At 51.5% G+C, this 15,862-nt stretch overlaps 1 protein-coding gene across 1 annotated transcript in view; it reads left to right on the forward strand.

Annotated features, from left to right (window-relative positions):
• Positions 1-10,751: 10,751 nt before the first annotated feature.
• LOC137901191 (cilia- and flagella-associated protein 44-like) overlaps positions 10,752-15,862 on the forward strand; it is a 12,689-nt gene continuing 7,578 nt past the window's right edge. Inside the window, exons 1-12 of the mRNA XM_068745200.1 lie at positions 10,752-10,801; positions 11,200-11,362; positions 11,602-11,704; positions 11,783-12,002; positions 12,165-12,279; positions 12,385-12,674; positions 13,803-13,947; positions 14,100-14,246; positions 14,342-14,389; positions 14,687-14,786; positions 14,877-14,971; positions 15,045-15,260. Of these exons, the coding sequence (XP_068601301.1) occupies positions 10,752-10,801; positions 11,200-11,362; positions 11,602-11,704; positions 11,783-12,002; positions 12,165-12,279; positions 12,385-12,674; positions 13,803-13,947; positions 14,100-14,246; positions 14,342-14,389; positions 14,687-14,786; positions 14,877-14,971; positions 15,045-15,260 (1,692 nt within the window). The remainder of the gene's footprint in view (positions 10,802-11,199; positions 11,363-11,601; positions 11,705-11,782; positions 12,003-12,164; positions 12,280-12,384; positions 12,675-13,802; positions 13,948-14,099; positions 14,247-14,341; positions 14,390-14,686; positions 14,787-14,876; positions 14,972-15,044; positions 15,261-15,862) is intronic.

Genomic DNA, 15,862 nt, shown 5'->3' on the forward strand with positions numbered 1-15,862 from the left:
CGTACAATCTAAGATGGACGACAGTCTATGTGATACTACGACCCAGAAATCCTGGACGGGTGAGCACAACCATAGGGCATGGAAATAAGTGTCAGCAGTATTTTGGGAGCATTGAGAACAGATGTCAGATTCAGAAAAGCCCATTTTCTTCATCATATATTGAGTAATGTGTGTTCTATGAAGGATCTTATACTGGATGAGTTGAAGATTTCTGTGTTTTGTCATTTTAAATACATTTTCACAGATTTGTGTCCAAAAGTCATGATCTAAGGTTAGTGACAGATCCGTCTCCCATTTTGAGATGGGAAGAAGTAACGTATCTGTGCTTGAGAGGAGTTTATAAATCTTAGAAAGGGTCTTTTTAACTGTCGGGGAAATCTTTGTGACTTCCATAACAAATACAGGTGGCTGAGGCGGGCCCCGGAGCGTTGGAATTCTTTTCTTAATTGTATTCATTACCTGAAGATAGTAAAGGAAATTTCCACTTCCGAGTTCATATTTTTGGAACAATTTTGTAGATGACGTAAACGTATTGTCATGAAAGAGATGATGGAGTTGAGAGATTCCCTTCTGTTCCCACATACCTACATGGAAAGGTTGATTACTAGCCTGAAAGTCAGGGTTATTCCAGATTGGAGAGAACATGCAGGGTTCCAGTTTAGAATTTGTAACTTCTAACGCTTTCCACCAGGCAGACAAGGTGGAAGAAATCATTGGGTTTTTAAAACAGTTATGCCGTTTGATGGTTGTTGTGATAAAGGGGAGATCTGCGAGTCTAATATCCTTGCAGTCCTTCTGTTCCAATTCTAACCAGTAATTAGAGTCTCTATTCGGGTGCATCCATAGTACAAGATATTGTAGCTGGTTAGCCAAGTAATAATTCATAAAATTTGGGGCTTCCAGGCCTCCTTTAGATTTACTCCTCTGAAGGGTAGATAGACTAATTCTTGCTTTTTTATTTTTCCAGTAGAATTTAGTGATGGCTGAATCCAACGACTGGAAGCAGTTGGAAGTTGGTTTAAACGGAATCATTGAAAATAAATAATTGATTTGTGGTAAAATTTTCATTTTGATGGTGGCTATTCTTCCCAAAAGGGATATCGGGAGGTTATTCCAACGCTTCAGATCACTGCTGATTTTATCCAGAAGTGGGGTGAAGTTTAATCGGGTTAACTCAGACAGTTTAGGTGAAATATTAATGCCCAGGTACTTTAAATTGCCCGTAGGAAAGGAGTAGTTTGGGTCCTGGTCTGCAGGGTTCCATGACTTTTCTGTAATGGGAAGTAATGTTGATTTTGTCCAATTGATGGAATAGTCTGAAAGTTGTGAAAATTTAGCGATCAACTTGAATACTTCCTGCAGCGAATCCGAGGGTTCTTGTAAATAAAGCAAGATGTCATCAGCATATAAATTGATTTTGTGTTCTGACACCGCAGCGTTGATTCCCTTAATCCTGGTGTTTTGCCGCACTGCTGCTGCTAGGGGTTCAATAAATATAGCAAATAATAAAGGAGAGAGTGGGCAGCCCTGCCTGGTACCTCTCTGCAAGGTGAAGCTCTGTGAGGTAATCCCGTTGGTGGTTACGGTCGCTTTGGGAGAGTTATATAATACTGACACCCAGTGAATAAATGACTCTCCAAACCCAAGCTTGTGTAGGACGGCAAAGAGGAAGGACCAGCTAACTTTATCAAAGGCTTTTTCTGCGTCCAGCGATACAACCACTGCCTTTTTTCCAAGTCGCTGCGACATACTGATCAGATTTAGCAGTCTTCTAATATTGTTGGTGGAATGTCGACCTTTAATGAATCCTGTTTGGTTGCTGTGAATTACAGACGGGATCACTGTCTCCAGCCTGGATGCAAGTGCCTTTGCTATAATTTTGATGTCGGCGTTGATTAATGATAGAGGTCGGTAGCTTGAAGGGAGGGTGGGGTCTTTGTCTGGCTTCAGTAGAAGTTTAATTGCTGCTGTATTCATGTGGGGTCGTATATGACCATTGTTTTTCATTTCTGTCACTGATCTGAAGAATAACGGCGCTAACATAGTCCAGAAATGCTTCATAAATTCAGCCGGGAAGCCGTCCGGGCCTGGTGCTTTGCCGTTAGGCATACTATCTAGGGCGCTGTGGAGTTCATTTATAGACAGCGGAGCTTCCAGAATGTTCTTATACTCTGCTGATAGTTGAGGAGTATTCAGATTACTGAGAAATGCCTCAATATCCTCCGGGTTGGGTTTATTAGCTGCTGAATACAAGTTGTGGTAAAACGTGTAAAATATCTGATTGATTTCTTCTGGTGATTGCGTGCGCTCACCATTTAACCCTTTCATTGCTGTTATGAGAGATCTTTCTCTGTTACGTTGGAGTTGATTCGCCAGAAACTTGCCTGATTTGTTATTATATTCAAAGTCGTTGTATCTCAGTTGTTGTAATATGAACTCTGTTTTCTTTGATAATATATCATCTAGTTTTAGTTTTGTGTTTTGTAGTTCAGTCCACATTTGATTGCTTGAGTTCGCTGCGTACGCATCGGTTAATAGTTTAATTTTCTCCTCTATTTCCTTTTCCATTTTCTGTTCCTGTTTTTTTTTGTAAGAGGCATATGATATAATTTTACCTCTGATTACAGCTTTCCCTGCTTCCCAGAGTAAAGACGGAGATGAGTTTGGAGAGTCATTTGTTTCCAGATAGTCTGCCCACTCTCTTCTTATGACCCTATCAAATTCTGCATCTTTAAGCAAAGAGGTGTTAAAGCGCCACGTCGACGGGGGTTTAAAGGTCGCTGCGATTTGTAAGGTAAGCGTGACCGGAGCACGACGTTGATCCTTGATTGAAGCTGAGGGAGTAACTCACTGCTCTAGGGCACCTCATGGTTCCTGTAAGATGTCCTCACTCAGGGCGCATTCATGTGTCAGAATCCTCTCTCATGCTTCAAAGTCCCCCCCCCCCACCCACCCCGTCCCTCAGCTCAGAGGAAAAGAGTAGAAAAAAGGGAGAGCGAGGGATAAAATGTGGTGAAATGAAAGCTGCCTTATCAACGCTGTGCCAGGGCTCCTCTGCTTGGACGGGGCCTCATCAGTCTTGTTGAGGTCTGCCAGGTCCGCTGTGAGGAGAGGATGAAGATCGGTGTGCGGGTGAGTGTGTGTCAAGGCCCTGGAGTCATGCACAGCGAGACACGAATGAGGCTTCAGAGCTTCACCTTTCAGGCGCCGACAGGCCGACAGGCCATCCATTTATTCCGGACTCCCGAGCCTCTGCAAGAGTGAGACGGAGACGCAACGATTAGATGAGGATGCTTCTAAATGCAGGCTCTACAAAACAAGAAGGGAAAAATAATAAAAATACATATCGTTTTGTTTCGCTTTTAGTGAGAAAAATATTTTGGATGGTAAACATCTCCCAGCATGTGAAAATACAATATTCAATATTAACTGACGGCAATAGTGAAATGTTTTGAGTTCGCACAGTGGTGTGCATGGCATAGGTTTGAGATCAGAGTGAATGGATGAAGAGGAAACTTTAGGCTCATTTCTTGTCGCATGAACAAGTTCACCCTCCTTCTAATCGATTGAATTCAACTACCTGTCATTTTATTAAATCATTAAATATAAATATTGCAATCTGATTCCTGCTAGCGGAAGCCACCACAACGATGTAAATGATAATGCTGCTTATATTTTTTTGCTCGACCCTGGCCCTGTGCATGGTTGGGCCTTCTGGCACCTGTGGGTGGGATGGTTGAGGTTGGGGCACTATGGTCGGGCTCCCTCTTCCCCCTGCCTGGTTGGTCGGGGCCTCAGGTGCTGCGCCTCTTAAACTCACCACCTTATACACATATAGGGTACATGCACTTGGGGGGCCTGGTGCTGGGGGGCATTAATCGAGCATCCCCCTGCACCCCCCCCCCCAAATTTTAATACACCACATACATTTGTATATAGCACCGGGGGGGTTCAGTGATCCACGGTGTTGGGACAGTTCCCCAGTTTGGGATCTGGGGAACTACACAAACAGGGTATGGGTGGGTTCACAATTTTTGGCCTTGGCAGGCTGGGCTTGGGGCTCAGGGTTGGTGGGCTGGCCTCTTGCTCCCTCCTCTCCGTCCCAGGGAATAATACTCTCCCCCCATGGGTGGAGGGTGCTGGGAGGGGGGCAGGCGGTTGTGGGGGGCGTGGTGTTGGGTGCTGGTGGGACGCCAGGCCGGCCCGCTGTGCCCCGTGCCGCTGAGCTGGCCTAGGTTTCGTCGGCTGTGTTGGTGTAGGTCGCCCCCGGGCCCTGGGCTGGTTCTTCTGCGTGTGGCTCTGGGGGGGCCCCGGGGGTCGTCTCTGGGTTGCTGTGGTGGCCTGGCGTGATCTGGGGGCTCATGTCGCCATTGATGGTCCCGGGATGGCTGCCCCGTTCTTAGGTGGAGGTTTCATGCATGCCAGATCCACCACTCCAGCACCTATCAAAACTCGTTTTGAGAGTTGACTCCGCCCACAGGTCTCTGAGTCAGTGGAGGTTGCTGGTTCAGTGTTTGTGGCTCTCACTATGCTCTCTCTCTTCTTCCTCAGATCTCCTGAGAACTTGGTGATCCAGACTTTTCTCTAGAGGCTGATGTGAACCTGGTGTATTGGGACAACTCTTGGTGATGATTGGATGGAAGGGGTAGAATTAAGGAGCACAAATAAATCCATTGCACTTTCTTAAAAAAAAAAAGAGAAAAAGAAAAAAAAACTACCTGTTTCATTGTAATAGAGAAAAGGGCCACAGCATGGGACTCCGTCCTGAAGTCAGCAGAGGCAGAGAGAAAGAAAATGGGACGAGGATCTGAGCTCCCTCCCAAACTTCTGGTTTTCTACAACTACCTTGATATTTATGTTCGTAGCACTCCACCTATGATGCTTTCGATCATTTTACTTTGATATAGTCTCAAAGCATGTGAAATACTTTCCTCCAGTGTTTGTACATGGAGCTACCTTGTTCCAGTCTTCTCAGACCAACAGATTTCAGAAATATATATTTTTTGGCCTGCAGCTTCTTCTCCCAAAATAGTTTGCTGCAATAAAACGAATCACTATTTTGCCCATCCAAGACACTGCGTGCATTCAACAGCACTTTCACGAGTACAGGCACAGGTACACTGACCTTTGCGACCGTGAATTGCGGGACGGGAGCTGGAGGGAGGTTGGAGCGTGCTCTTGGGACAGTACCAAACAGCTTGTTTGGGTTTTACAGACATTTGTGCTCAAATCACGATAAATATTACACAAAGAAAAGCAAGGCCATCAAACACACGGATGCTCAAACATGTCGAAGGACACATCAACTCAACGATGACTCAACCCGGCAGACCTGTGATGCCACAGTCATCGATTTAACGGTGACTTTTTTTTTTTACTGGACAGATTTCTTTTTTTTTAATCGCTTGATGGAAAAGCAAGGCAACCTATTTACAAAGAAGAAGGGTGGAGCGCTACATCAGTGTTCACTTCCCAGTTGAAAGTCCCGGCAAGAGGCGTCAGAGACGTCCGTCTGGAGATCTGTGGAGGAATCAGCCTGCGGTGCAGCAGTGACTTTGGACATGACAAACAAACAAGCGAGCCGACGGAACGATCTGCAGCCGTTTCCATGACGTGTCCAGCACCTTGTTTAAATTGTTGCTCTTGGAAGAAGTGCTGACAGATAGTTGTGTCCAGCGGAGCAGCTGCTGCCTACGGCTCCTGTTATTACAGCGATCCGTCGAAGGCCTAATCCGTTTACAGGTGAGTCACAGCAGACAGTGACTTCAGATCAGATTACAGTGAAGATGATTGGTTACATCTGGAGCAAACAGCCAGACCGTATTATTAGAAAAGCTCAGCCTTGGGCAAAATGCACAAGTATGGCATCTGAGTTCAGGGTCCCTGCAGTGCGATCAGCACCGGGCGGCACTCGGTATCTCATTGGCTTGACCAGAGCATGTCTGTCATGCTGTCATCGGCCTTATTCAAATCTGGGTCGATGTTTCATGTTTCATGTTGCTCCACTCGTATATTTTAAATAATCACAATTAGCTTCTGTAAAAACTGAGCGTGAGAAGCGTGATGGGCCTGCGTGGTTCGTTAGGCCCGAGCGCCTATCTATGCGTAACAACACACACACACACACGCACACACACACACACACACGCACACACACGCACACACGCACACACAAGTCAAACGTCGGCATTCATCCTCCACCTCGGGTACTACTCAACGAGACATGACCAAAATATATAATATGTGGTAGGCGTGGCGAAGCCCATATTGTTATTGCATGAGAACGCGTGGGGGGGCCTATAGGCCAGGATTGGGTCCAACCGGGTTTTGAGGAGACTGTCCTCTGTCCTCTTACAGCCGATGCAGATTTCGTCCTGCAGGCTTTGGTGGTCCGGCGGGCCTGCAAACCTGTTAGCAACACAAGATAGAAGCTGTTGAACGGGCCCTTGCTCTTTAAGCTGGGGGGGGCAGCAGCATCGTGGACTCGGTGCCCAGTCTGCGCTGCTAGAAAGCGTCTTCTCAGCTGCAGCAACGCCATGGAAAGTTTCAATGCAACAATTTGGCACACGAGACATTACTCCATTTAGCAGGTGATGCATCGCTGCTAACTGAACAGCCAATGAGGTTTGGGCCAGGCTGGGGCCCCGAGGGCCCCGAGGGCCCGAGAGCGTTACATGCAGCCGGAAAGGTCCGCCAGCACCAGCATGGAAAGGTTCCGGTAACACAGCTCCAGGATCGTCGGCTACTTGTTTGCGGTTCTCTACGAAATGTCCTCGTATGACATGAAACACCCGTCAGCGTGTCTGAACGCTTTCAAACTGCACACATCAGCGAGTCCCGGTACGCTGGATGTCACAACACAACCTCCCAAGATGCACCACGGCACCTGGAACGAACCTGCAAGACACCGGTATGTGTCACAATGTAGCCATTGTATGTGTAGAGGGTGCCTTTATCGTCAGTAATGCTGCTACGTAATAACGCTGTTTATTAAACGCAAAAATAACCAGTGTGTTTTTTTACTACACGCCTTTTGAGCTACTGCATAGAAAGTGTGTTTGGTGTTGCACGGCTCATTGACGCGTTTCAGCCGATAGTTGTCACATATCCCACGTTTTGAACGCACCATAGTTCTCCGACCCGCTGAATGCGTCATCTCTGCGTGTGAAATATCGTTCCCTCCAGCCGCCGGTAGAACGTGGATCCATCGTGATTCATCTGCAACAACACGAACGAGCAGCGCGTCCGTGCCGCGCGTCCGTGCCGCGCCAGAGGATGATCTCATGATCTCATGATCTCAATCAGTAATGATTGAGTTGAATAAATGATTTCATCACCACGTTTTATTTTTGTAATGGACCGGAAGTCCTGCGTGTTTCTCGGATCAGCGCCGTGCACTTTAACCGTTCGCGTGCGCGTCATAGCGCAAACGGAGAGCTGCGGCGTTGCGCCACCTGTTTGGGAACAACGCAGCAGGTTATGAGATCTCTTTGTTCTTTTGCGGAGTCAGTCCAAAGGAAATCCCTTTCCTGATTGATCTCATAATTATGAGGTAGCAAGAGAGAAACGGAAACGGGCTTCCGTACATACTGGCATTCTGCATATCGGAATACTGTAATACTTTTTGATCCCAAGATACCGCAGAACAGTTTTGATGAAAACTACAGCAACCAGCATGCTTTGCAGCGGAACGACTCGTCTCCAGGCAACGCTCTCAAACATCAGAGAACTGGGTGAGTCGGAACGTTGCTGTTATTCGCTGTGTCAGAGTTAGGAGGAATAAACCTTTTATTTGGCTTTTTGGTTTTTAAACTACAACGGCGTAGAAATATTTGTGTATATTCTATATCCTTATTTATTTAGAAGGTATGAAACCAGAGCAGCAGGAGAAGTAATGACCAAAGTGTTAAATACAGACGTCCTCACTGGGACACGGCGGAGGGACCCGGTGGAGGGACACGTGGAGGGACACATAGAGGGACATGGTGGAGGGACACAGTAAAGGGACACGGTGGAGGGGCACGGCGGAGGGACACGGCAGAGGGACACATGGAGGGACACGGTGAAGGGACACATGGAGGGACACGTGGAGGGGCATGGTGGAGGGACCCGGTGGAGGGACACGGTGGAGGGGCACGGCGGAGGGGCACGGCGGAGGGACACGGCGGAGGGACATGGTGGAGAGATCCGGTGGAGGGACCCGGTGGAGGGACACGGCAGAGGGACACATAGAGGGACATGGTGGAGGGACACAGTGAAGGGACACGGTGGAGGGGCACGGCGGAGGGGCACGGCGGAGGGACACGGTGGAGGGACACGTGAAGGGACATGGCGGAGGGACACGTGGAGGGACACGTGGAGGGGCATGGTGGAGGGACCCGGTGGAGGGACACGGTGGAGGGACATGTGGAGGGACATGGTGGAGGGACACGTCGAGGGACACGTGCAGGGACACGTGGAGGGGCACGGTGGAGGGACCCGGTGGAGGGACACGTGGAGGGACACGTTGGAGGGGCACGGCGGAGGGACACCTGGAGGGACACGGTGAATGGACATGTGGAGGGACCCGGTGGAGGGATCCGGTGGAGGGACATGTCGAGGGACACATGCAGGGACACGTGGAGGGGCACGGTGAAGGGACCCGGTGGAGGGACACGATGGAGGGACACGTTGGAGGGGCACAGCGAAGGGACACGGCAGAGGGACACGTGGAGGGATATGGTGAAGGGGCACGGCGGAGGGACACGTGGAGGGACACGGTGGAGGGACATGATGGAGGGACACGGCGGAGGGACACGGTGGAGGGACACGTGGAGCGGCATGGTGGAGGGACATGTGGAGGGACATGGTGGAGGGACACGTGGAGGGACCCGGTGGAGGGACACGTGGAGGGACACGGTGGAGGGACACATGGAGGGACACGGCGGAGGGGCACAGCGAAGGGACACGGCAGAGGGACACGTGGAGGGATATGGTGAAGGGGCACGGCGGAGGGACACGTGGAGGGACACGGTGGAGGGACATGATGGAGGGACACGGCGGAGGGACACGGTGGAGGGACACGAGGAGGGACACGTGGAGCGGCATGGTGGAGGGACACGTGGAGCGGCATGGTGGAGGGACACGTGGAGTGGCATGGTGGAGGGACATGTGGAGGGACATGGTGGAGGGACACGTGGAGGGACCCGGTGGAGGGACACGTGGAGGGACACGGTGGAGGGACACATGGAGGGACACGGCGGAGGGACACGGAGGAGGGACCCGGTGGAGGGACACGTTGGAGGGACACGTGGAGGGACACGATGGAGGGACACATGGAGGGACACGTTGGAGGGACACGTGGAGGGGCACGGCGAAGGGACACGGCGGAGGGACACATGGAGGGACACGGCGGATGGACACGTGGAGGGACACGGTGGAGGGACACGGTGGAGGGACACGGCGGATGGACACGTGGAGGGACACGGTGGAGGGACACGGTGGAGGGACCCGGTGGAGGGATCCGGTGGAGGGACATGTCGAGGGACACATGCAGGGACACGTGGAGGGGCACGGTGAAGGGACCCGGTGGAGGGACACGATGGAGGGACACGTGGAGGGACACGTTGGAGGGGCACAGCGAAGGGACACGGCAGAGGGACACGTGGAGGGATATGGTGAAGGGGCACGGCGGAGGGACACGGTGGAGGGACATGATGGAGGGACATGGCGGAGGGACACGGTGGACGGACACGAGGAGGGACACGTGGAGCGGCATGGTGGAGGGACATGTGGAGGGACATGGTGGAGGGACACGTGGAGGGACCCGGTGGAGGGACACGTCGAGGGATACGGTGGAGGGACACATGGAGGGACACGGCGGAGGGACACGGAAGAGGGACACCGTGGAGGGACACGGTGAATGGACACATGGAGGGACCCGGTGGAGGGACACGTTGGAGGGACACGATGGAGGGACACATGGAGGGACACGTTGGAGGGACACGTGGAGGGACACGTCGAGGGACACGTGGAGGGGCACGGCGAAGGGACATGGCGGAGGGACACGTGGAGGGACACGTGGAGGGACACGTGGAGGGACACGTGGAGGGGCATGGTGGAGGGACCCGGTGGAGGGACATGTGGAGGGACATGGTGGAGGGACACGTGGAGGGACCCGGTGGAGGGACACGTCAAGGGACACGTCGAGGGACACGTTGGAGGGACACATGGAGGGACACGTGGAGGGACACGTTGGAGGGACACGGTGGAGGGACATGTGGAGGGACACATGGAGGGACACGGTGGAGGGACACGTGGAGGGACACATGGAGGGACACGTCAAGGGACACGTCAAGGGACACGTTGGAGGGACACGTGGAGGGACACGTGGAGGGACACGTGGAGGGACACATGGAGGGACACGTCAAGGGACACGTTGGAGGGACACGTTGGAGGGACACATGGAGGGACACGGTGGAGGGACACGTGGAGGGACACGTGGAGGGACCCGGCGTGAATTAGCAGCTGTAAACGTTCGGCGTGGAGCACCGACGGCTGCCTCTGTACTTCACACCGTAGTATTTTCGGTGTTTTTTTACTTCGTGGCGTTACTCTTTCTTAAAGTTCGTGTTTACCGTACATCTTACCGGTTGTAAATCTCATATCTTTATTACTGTTTGTTTGTTTTTGTTTTACTGTCCAACCTTTCCTCTCACAGGGAACCGGCTCGGGCTCAAACTCACAACCTCCTGTGGAGACATTCTACGAGTATGACGAGCTCTGCTCCAGAGCATCCGTCACGCCCGACGCTCCTGCTACGGTATCCCATCCAGTCAGAGTCAGGCCCTCCGGTGACCCGGCGGCTTGTCCGGGGTGTAGCTCCCTGCTGCCGCGAGCCGTTTACTAATCAGTGATGGACGACACGCATCCGTCACATTTATCTGCGAGTCCCTTTTGGTGGTGAAATAAAAGCTGTGGAGGATTTAGGAACTCTAAATGTCCGTCACACACATTCCTGATTACTTGTTGCTTTGTTTGTTTGCTTGCAGGTAAAATAATAACAATCTTTTCTTCTGGTTTCCTCCAGAATTAGCTCGGTAGCTTGACTTGCTCAGACGCTCTGAAACACGTTCTCTTTGGGTCTGGTACCAGTTCCGTATGTTTGCATAAAGTAAAGGTCGCTCCGTGACCCTGACCTCTACCCTGTCCTGCGTTCAGCCATTGCTTTGGCTACGACAGCGGCCTCAGGGGGAACCTGCAGCTGCTGGACGACAGGACTCTGATCTTTATAGCTGGAGACCTGCTCGTCCTGCTGGACATCTCCACCAGGGGGCAGCGACATCTCCGTTCCAGCGGCGGCGGAGGAATCGGCGCCATCACAGTAAGAAGGATGAGACACCGCAGGACACACGAGTGACTCGAGTGCCTCCTCACATGCAAATATATGAAGCTAAAAGGAAGCATGTATTATAGTATGATATTATTTGTTGGTGAGATCACATTCAAGCGTTTCAAACATTAACGAAGGAGTTAATGTTAAATTGAATGATTGCTTTAACAAGCATTTCAGAGATATCGATTACTGCGTATCTAGTTTTGATCAGTGTTGTCTGTGTCCAGGTTCACCTCAGCAGGAAGTACTTTGCTGTAGCAGAGAAGGGAAACCGCCCCAGCATCACGGTCTATGAGTCTCCTTCCCTGCGGCGCTATCGCGTCCTCCGGGGTAAAGGAGAACGGCGGGCAGCGAGCTCAGCGCCTGCTCCGGTCTCTGATGCAGACGCTTTGACCTGCATCTCTGCAGACGGTACGGAGAAGGCCTACAGCTCCTCCGTGGACTTCAACAGAGACGGGAGCCTGCTGGCCAGCGTGGGGACGGCCCCCGACTTCATGCTGACGGTGTGGGACTGGAGGCAGGAGCAGGTGACGCTGAGAGCCAAGGCCATTTCTAAGGAAGTCTTCACAGTGAGGTTCTCCCCGCACAACCCAGAACGTCTGACGTCATCGGGCTTCGAACACATCATGTAAGGAACGCAGCTCAATGATGTGAGGACGCGTGTCCCGCTGTTCCGTAGCCGGGACCACGTCCTCAAGAACTATTGTCGCTGTGACCAACAGGAAGCTCTGCTGAAAGCGTTCGTCTTTTCAGATATGGATACAAAAATCTATTTTCCCGTCTCCGACAGGTTCTGGGAAATGGCCGATACATTCACGGAGCTCAAGCTGCAAGGCCGTGTTGGACGCTTTGGAGCAACCGAGCCGACTGATGTCGAGGGTTTCGTGGAGCTTCCCGATGGAACGGTCAGTATTTGTGTGAAGGATGTTCGTAATGAAACAAAGCACATTGAGTTGGTGTCAATAGTTCACCAGTCACCATCATAGAACAACTACCCCCCCCCCCGTTAGGTGGTGTCTGGTTCAAGCTGGGGCAACTTGCTGCTTTGGGAAGGCAGCGCCATCAGGATGGAGATCAGCCGTAAGGACGGTCAGAGTTGTCATCAAGGGACGGTCCAGCCCTTCGCCTTAGAAGATGGACACCTGATGACGTGTGGCTCTGATGGAGTGATCCGGGTGAGGCAGCCCCAGCAGCATCTCCTCATTAGTCCTCCATTGTTAACTCTTCATTTGTTTCTCCTTCAATCATCCAGCAATAATCAGCTGAATGAGACTGGAACGTCGCCGTTATCCGAGCAAACAGACTAAAGTCTCAACGCTTTATCCGTCACGGTTGATTTCCGTACAACAGCTTCCTATCTGGAAAGGTTCTGGTGCCTAAAACAGAGTTTGCGTTTGTTTGTTTGTCAGCAGGAATAAATAAAAAGTTCATTTCACAGAATGTTATGAGGATGAAACGAGGAATAATCCGTTTCTTTTATTTCTCGGCCTTGACTGGGCTTTTCTTGGTACATTTTCATAATGGCATCGACGCTGCTGAACCAACTCACACAGGACTAGTTGGAGGGGCGGGGCCTGCATCAGATACGAATCCAGATCTATTCTACATGTGTATAGATCAGTACAGTATTTTCCGCACTATAAGGCGCACCTTCAATTAGTGACCTATTTTAGGACTTTGTCCACATATAAGGCGCACTGCACTATAAGGCGCATGGAATAGAAACTACTTTAGTGGCTGGAGTTGCGTTATGCATGCACTAAGTGGAGCTGCGCTAAAGGGAATGTCAACAAAACAGTCAGATAATTCAGTTCCCACGTAGTTCGCTTGCAAACTTGTCCTTAGAAGGATCCTCCTTTCCACCGTCGGCCCAGGTCAACATCTTGTCGATTTCTCTGCCTTGCTCACTGGTACCGAGCCAGCCGGCTGGTTGCTCAGCTGTTAGCTCCGGTCCTTCCAGACTTAAGTTTCACTTTCCTGTAACTCTTATCTCTCCTCCCTCTCTCTGTCGCCTGCGTGCTTCGCTCTCTCACTCACTCACACTCTGGGGAGGGGCGCACACGTCAGACGGACACAGACACACTGAGCTCCCGATCCCAACACACACACACAAAACTATGGTGGCTGCCATTACCGTATTAACCATATAAAAGGTGCACCTCACTATAAGGCGCAGGGTCAAGTTTTGAGAAAATTAGAGGCTTTTAGGTGCGCCTTATAGTGCAGAAAATACGGTATTTATCAAAGAAAGGCAAAGACAAATGATGTGGTAACAACCAGGCAGAGAAACACACTGCTGCACTCTGGCCGAACAGATTAGAGGTTAGCGGGGGTCTGGATCGGGGGTCTGGATCGGGGGCTGGATCGGGGTCTGGATCGGGGTCTGGATCGGGGGCTGGATCGGGGGCTGGATCGGGGTCTGGATCAGGGGCTGGATCGGGGTCTGGATCGGGGGCTGGATCGGGGTCTGGATCGGGGGCTGGATCGGGGGCTGGATCGGGGTCTGGATCGGGGGCTGGATCGGGGTCTGGATCGGGGTCTGGATCGGGGGCTGGATCGGGGTCTGGATCGGGGTCTGGATTGGGGGCTGGATCGGGGAGGAGCTTTTCTCTTTGAGTGTCTTTCTAGTTTACGAGGAAGTAATAATTCTTCTCAGCATTCTGCCTCATCAAAGTGGGTTGTAACTGGTTCTACCTGACCGGTACCACTTTGCTGCCCCCTGCAGGTTTGGGACTTTGACGGTATCGACATTGCCATCGGGGGCAGCAAGTACGAGCTCGATCCTGTAAACGAGATGCCGGTTGGACAGAATGTGTGTCTGTGCTCTGTGGTGAGGAGCCCCCAGCCAGACTCCACCATGTGGTTTGCTCAGGTCGGAGTTCATTTTGGATTTCTAGTGTAGCCTGGCCTCAAGCACAGCTCAAAGCCTGACCTGTAACGTGTGTGTGTGTGTGTGTGTGTGTTTAGGATTCACGTGGAGCCATCTGGAGAGTGGACCTTTCATTCACCAACACAGTGAGTTCACTCCACTGTCTCTGGGCGTGATGCGTTCACGGGCGACACTACTGCAGAAATAATCATTTAATTGAATTTAAACCAGACACTCGGAGAAGCAGAGCTGACCTAAATCCATCGATAGACTGAAGTTACACTTCTGGGTCAACTCTTCCATTAAGTTCTCGCTTATTGCAGTAAATGACTGGACTGAACACAGTAAAACACATTGTGTAATCTGTGCTCAGTGTAAAAACTGTGTGTGTGTGTGTGTGTGTGTGTGCGTGTGTGTGTGCGTGTATGTGTGTGCGTGTGCAGTCACTTGATCCAGAGCGCCTGTTTTCCTTCCATGCCGGTGCGATCCAGGGCCTTGACGTGTCCGAGACATCCCACCTCATGGCCACAACATCTCCTGACTGTGAGTCCCACGCCTGTCCACACACACACACACACACACACACACACACACGCACGCTGTAACAGGCGGTCCTCTTTCCATTCTGTCCAGGTTCAGTCAGAGTCTTTGACTTCCTGTCCAGCAGAGAACTGGCCAGCATTTACTTTAATCAGGGTGGGACCGTTATCAACTGGGCTCCAACTTCGGTCAGTGTAATAACACACCTTGCCACCAGGCGGAAGCGTGCTGAGAGAAGACTGAGCTGATGTTTGCCTTTAGGTGGACCAGAGTGGAGGTCTGCTGGTGACCGGCTTCGAGGACGGGGTGGTCCGGTTACTGGAACTGTACGACCCTCAGAAGCTGGATCTGGACAACCCGAACCCTAACCGCCACAAAGGAGGGGCCGAACTGCGCCTCAAACAGGCCCTCAAGCCTCACAGCGGCCCCGTAACCGCCGCCGCATTTAAGCATGACGGAGGGATCTTAGCTACAGGCGTAAGTCACATTCACACCAAGTTAAGATGAGTGACCTTCATTAAAGTTTAAAGCTCTTTCACAGCATTAGGCAGCTTTACATTTTTTAAATGGATTTGTTGACATCCCCTTGAACCAACAACCTATCGTGGTGGGGAGTTTGAGTGCCTGAATTATCCCAGCAGCTAGGTTCTGGGGGGGTTTATGCTCCTGGTAGGGGCTCCCATGGCAAACAGGTCCTTGGTGACCGGTCAAAGAGCAGTTCAAAAGCCCCTATGTGAAAAAAATAAAGCAAGGACCATGACGTCGCCCAGCATGGCGCAACTGTAGCCAGACCCCGGAGCCAGGCATGGGGTTGGGGCCCCTATGTAAGCACCTGGTGGCTGGACCTCTGCCCACTGGGCTCAGCCGGGCTCAGCTTGACACGGTAAAGTAGTCCTCACCTCCGGTGGACTCACCACCCGTGGGAACCATAGGGGGTGGGTGCAATGAGGATTAGGTGGTAGTTGATGGCAGGGGGCTCGACGACTCAAAGACGAGCTCTTTGGACATGGAACGTCACCTCGCTGGCGGGGAAGGAGCTTGTGAAGGAGGTTGAGAGGTACCATCTAGATACGGTCGGG

This window comes from Brachionichthys hirsutus, chromosome 11 (genome assembly GCF_040956055.1).
Source record: "Brachionichthys hirsutus isolate HB-005 chromosome 11, CSIRO-AGI_Bhir_v1, whole genome shotgun sequence".
Classification (NCBI taxonomy): Eukaryota; Metazoa; Chordata; class Actinopteri; order Lophiiformes; family Brachionichthyidae; genus Brachionichthys; species Brachionichthys hirsutus.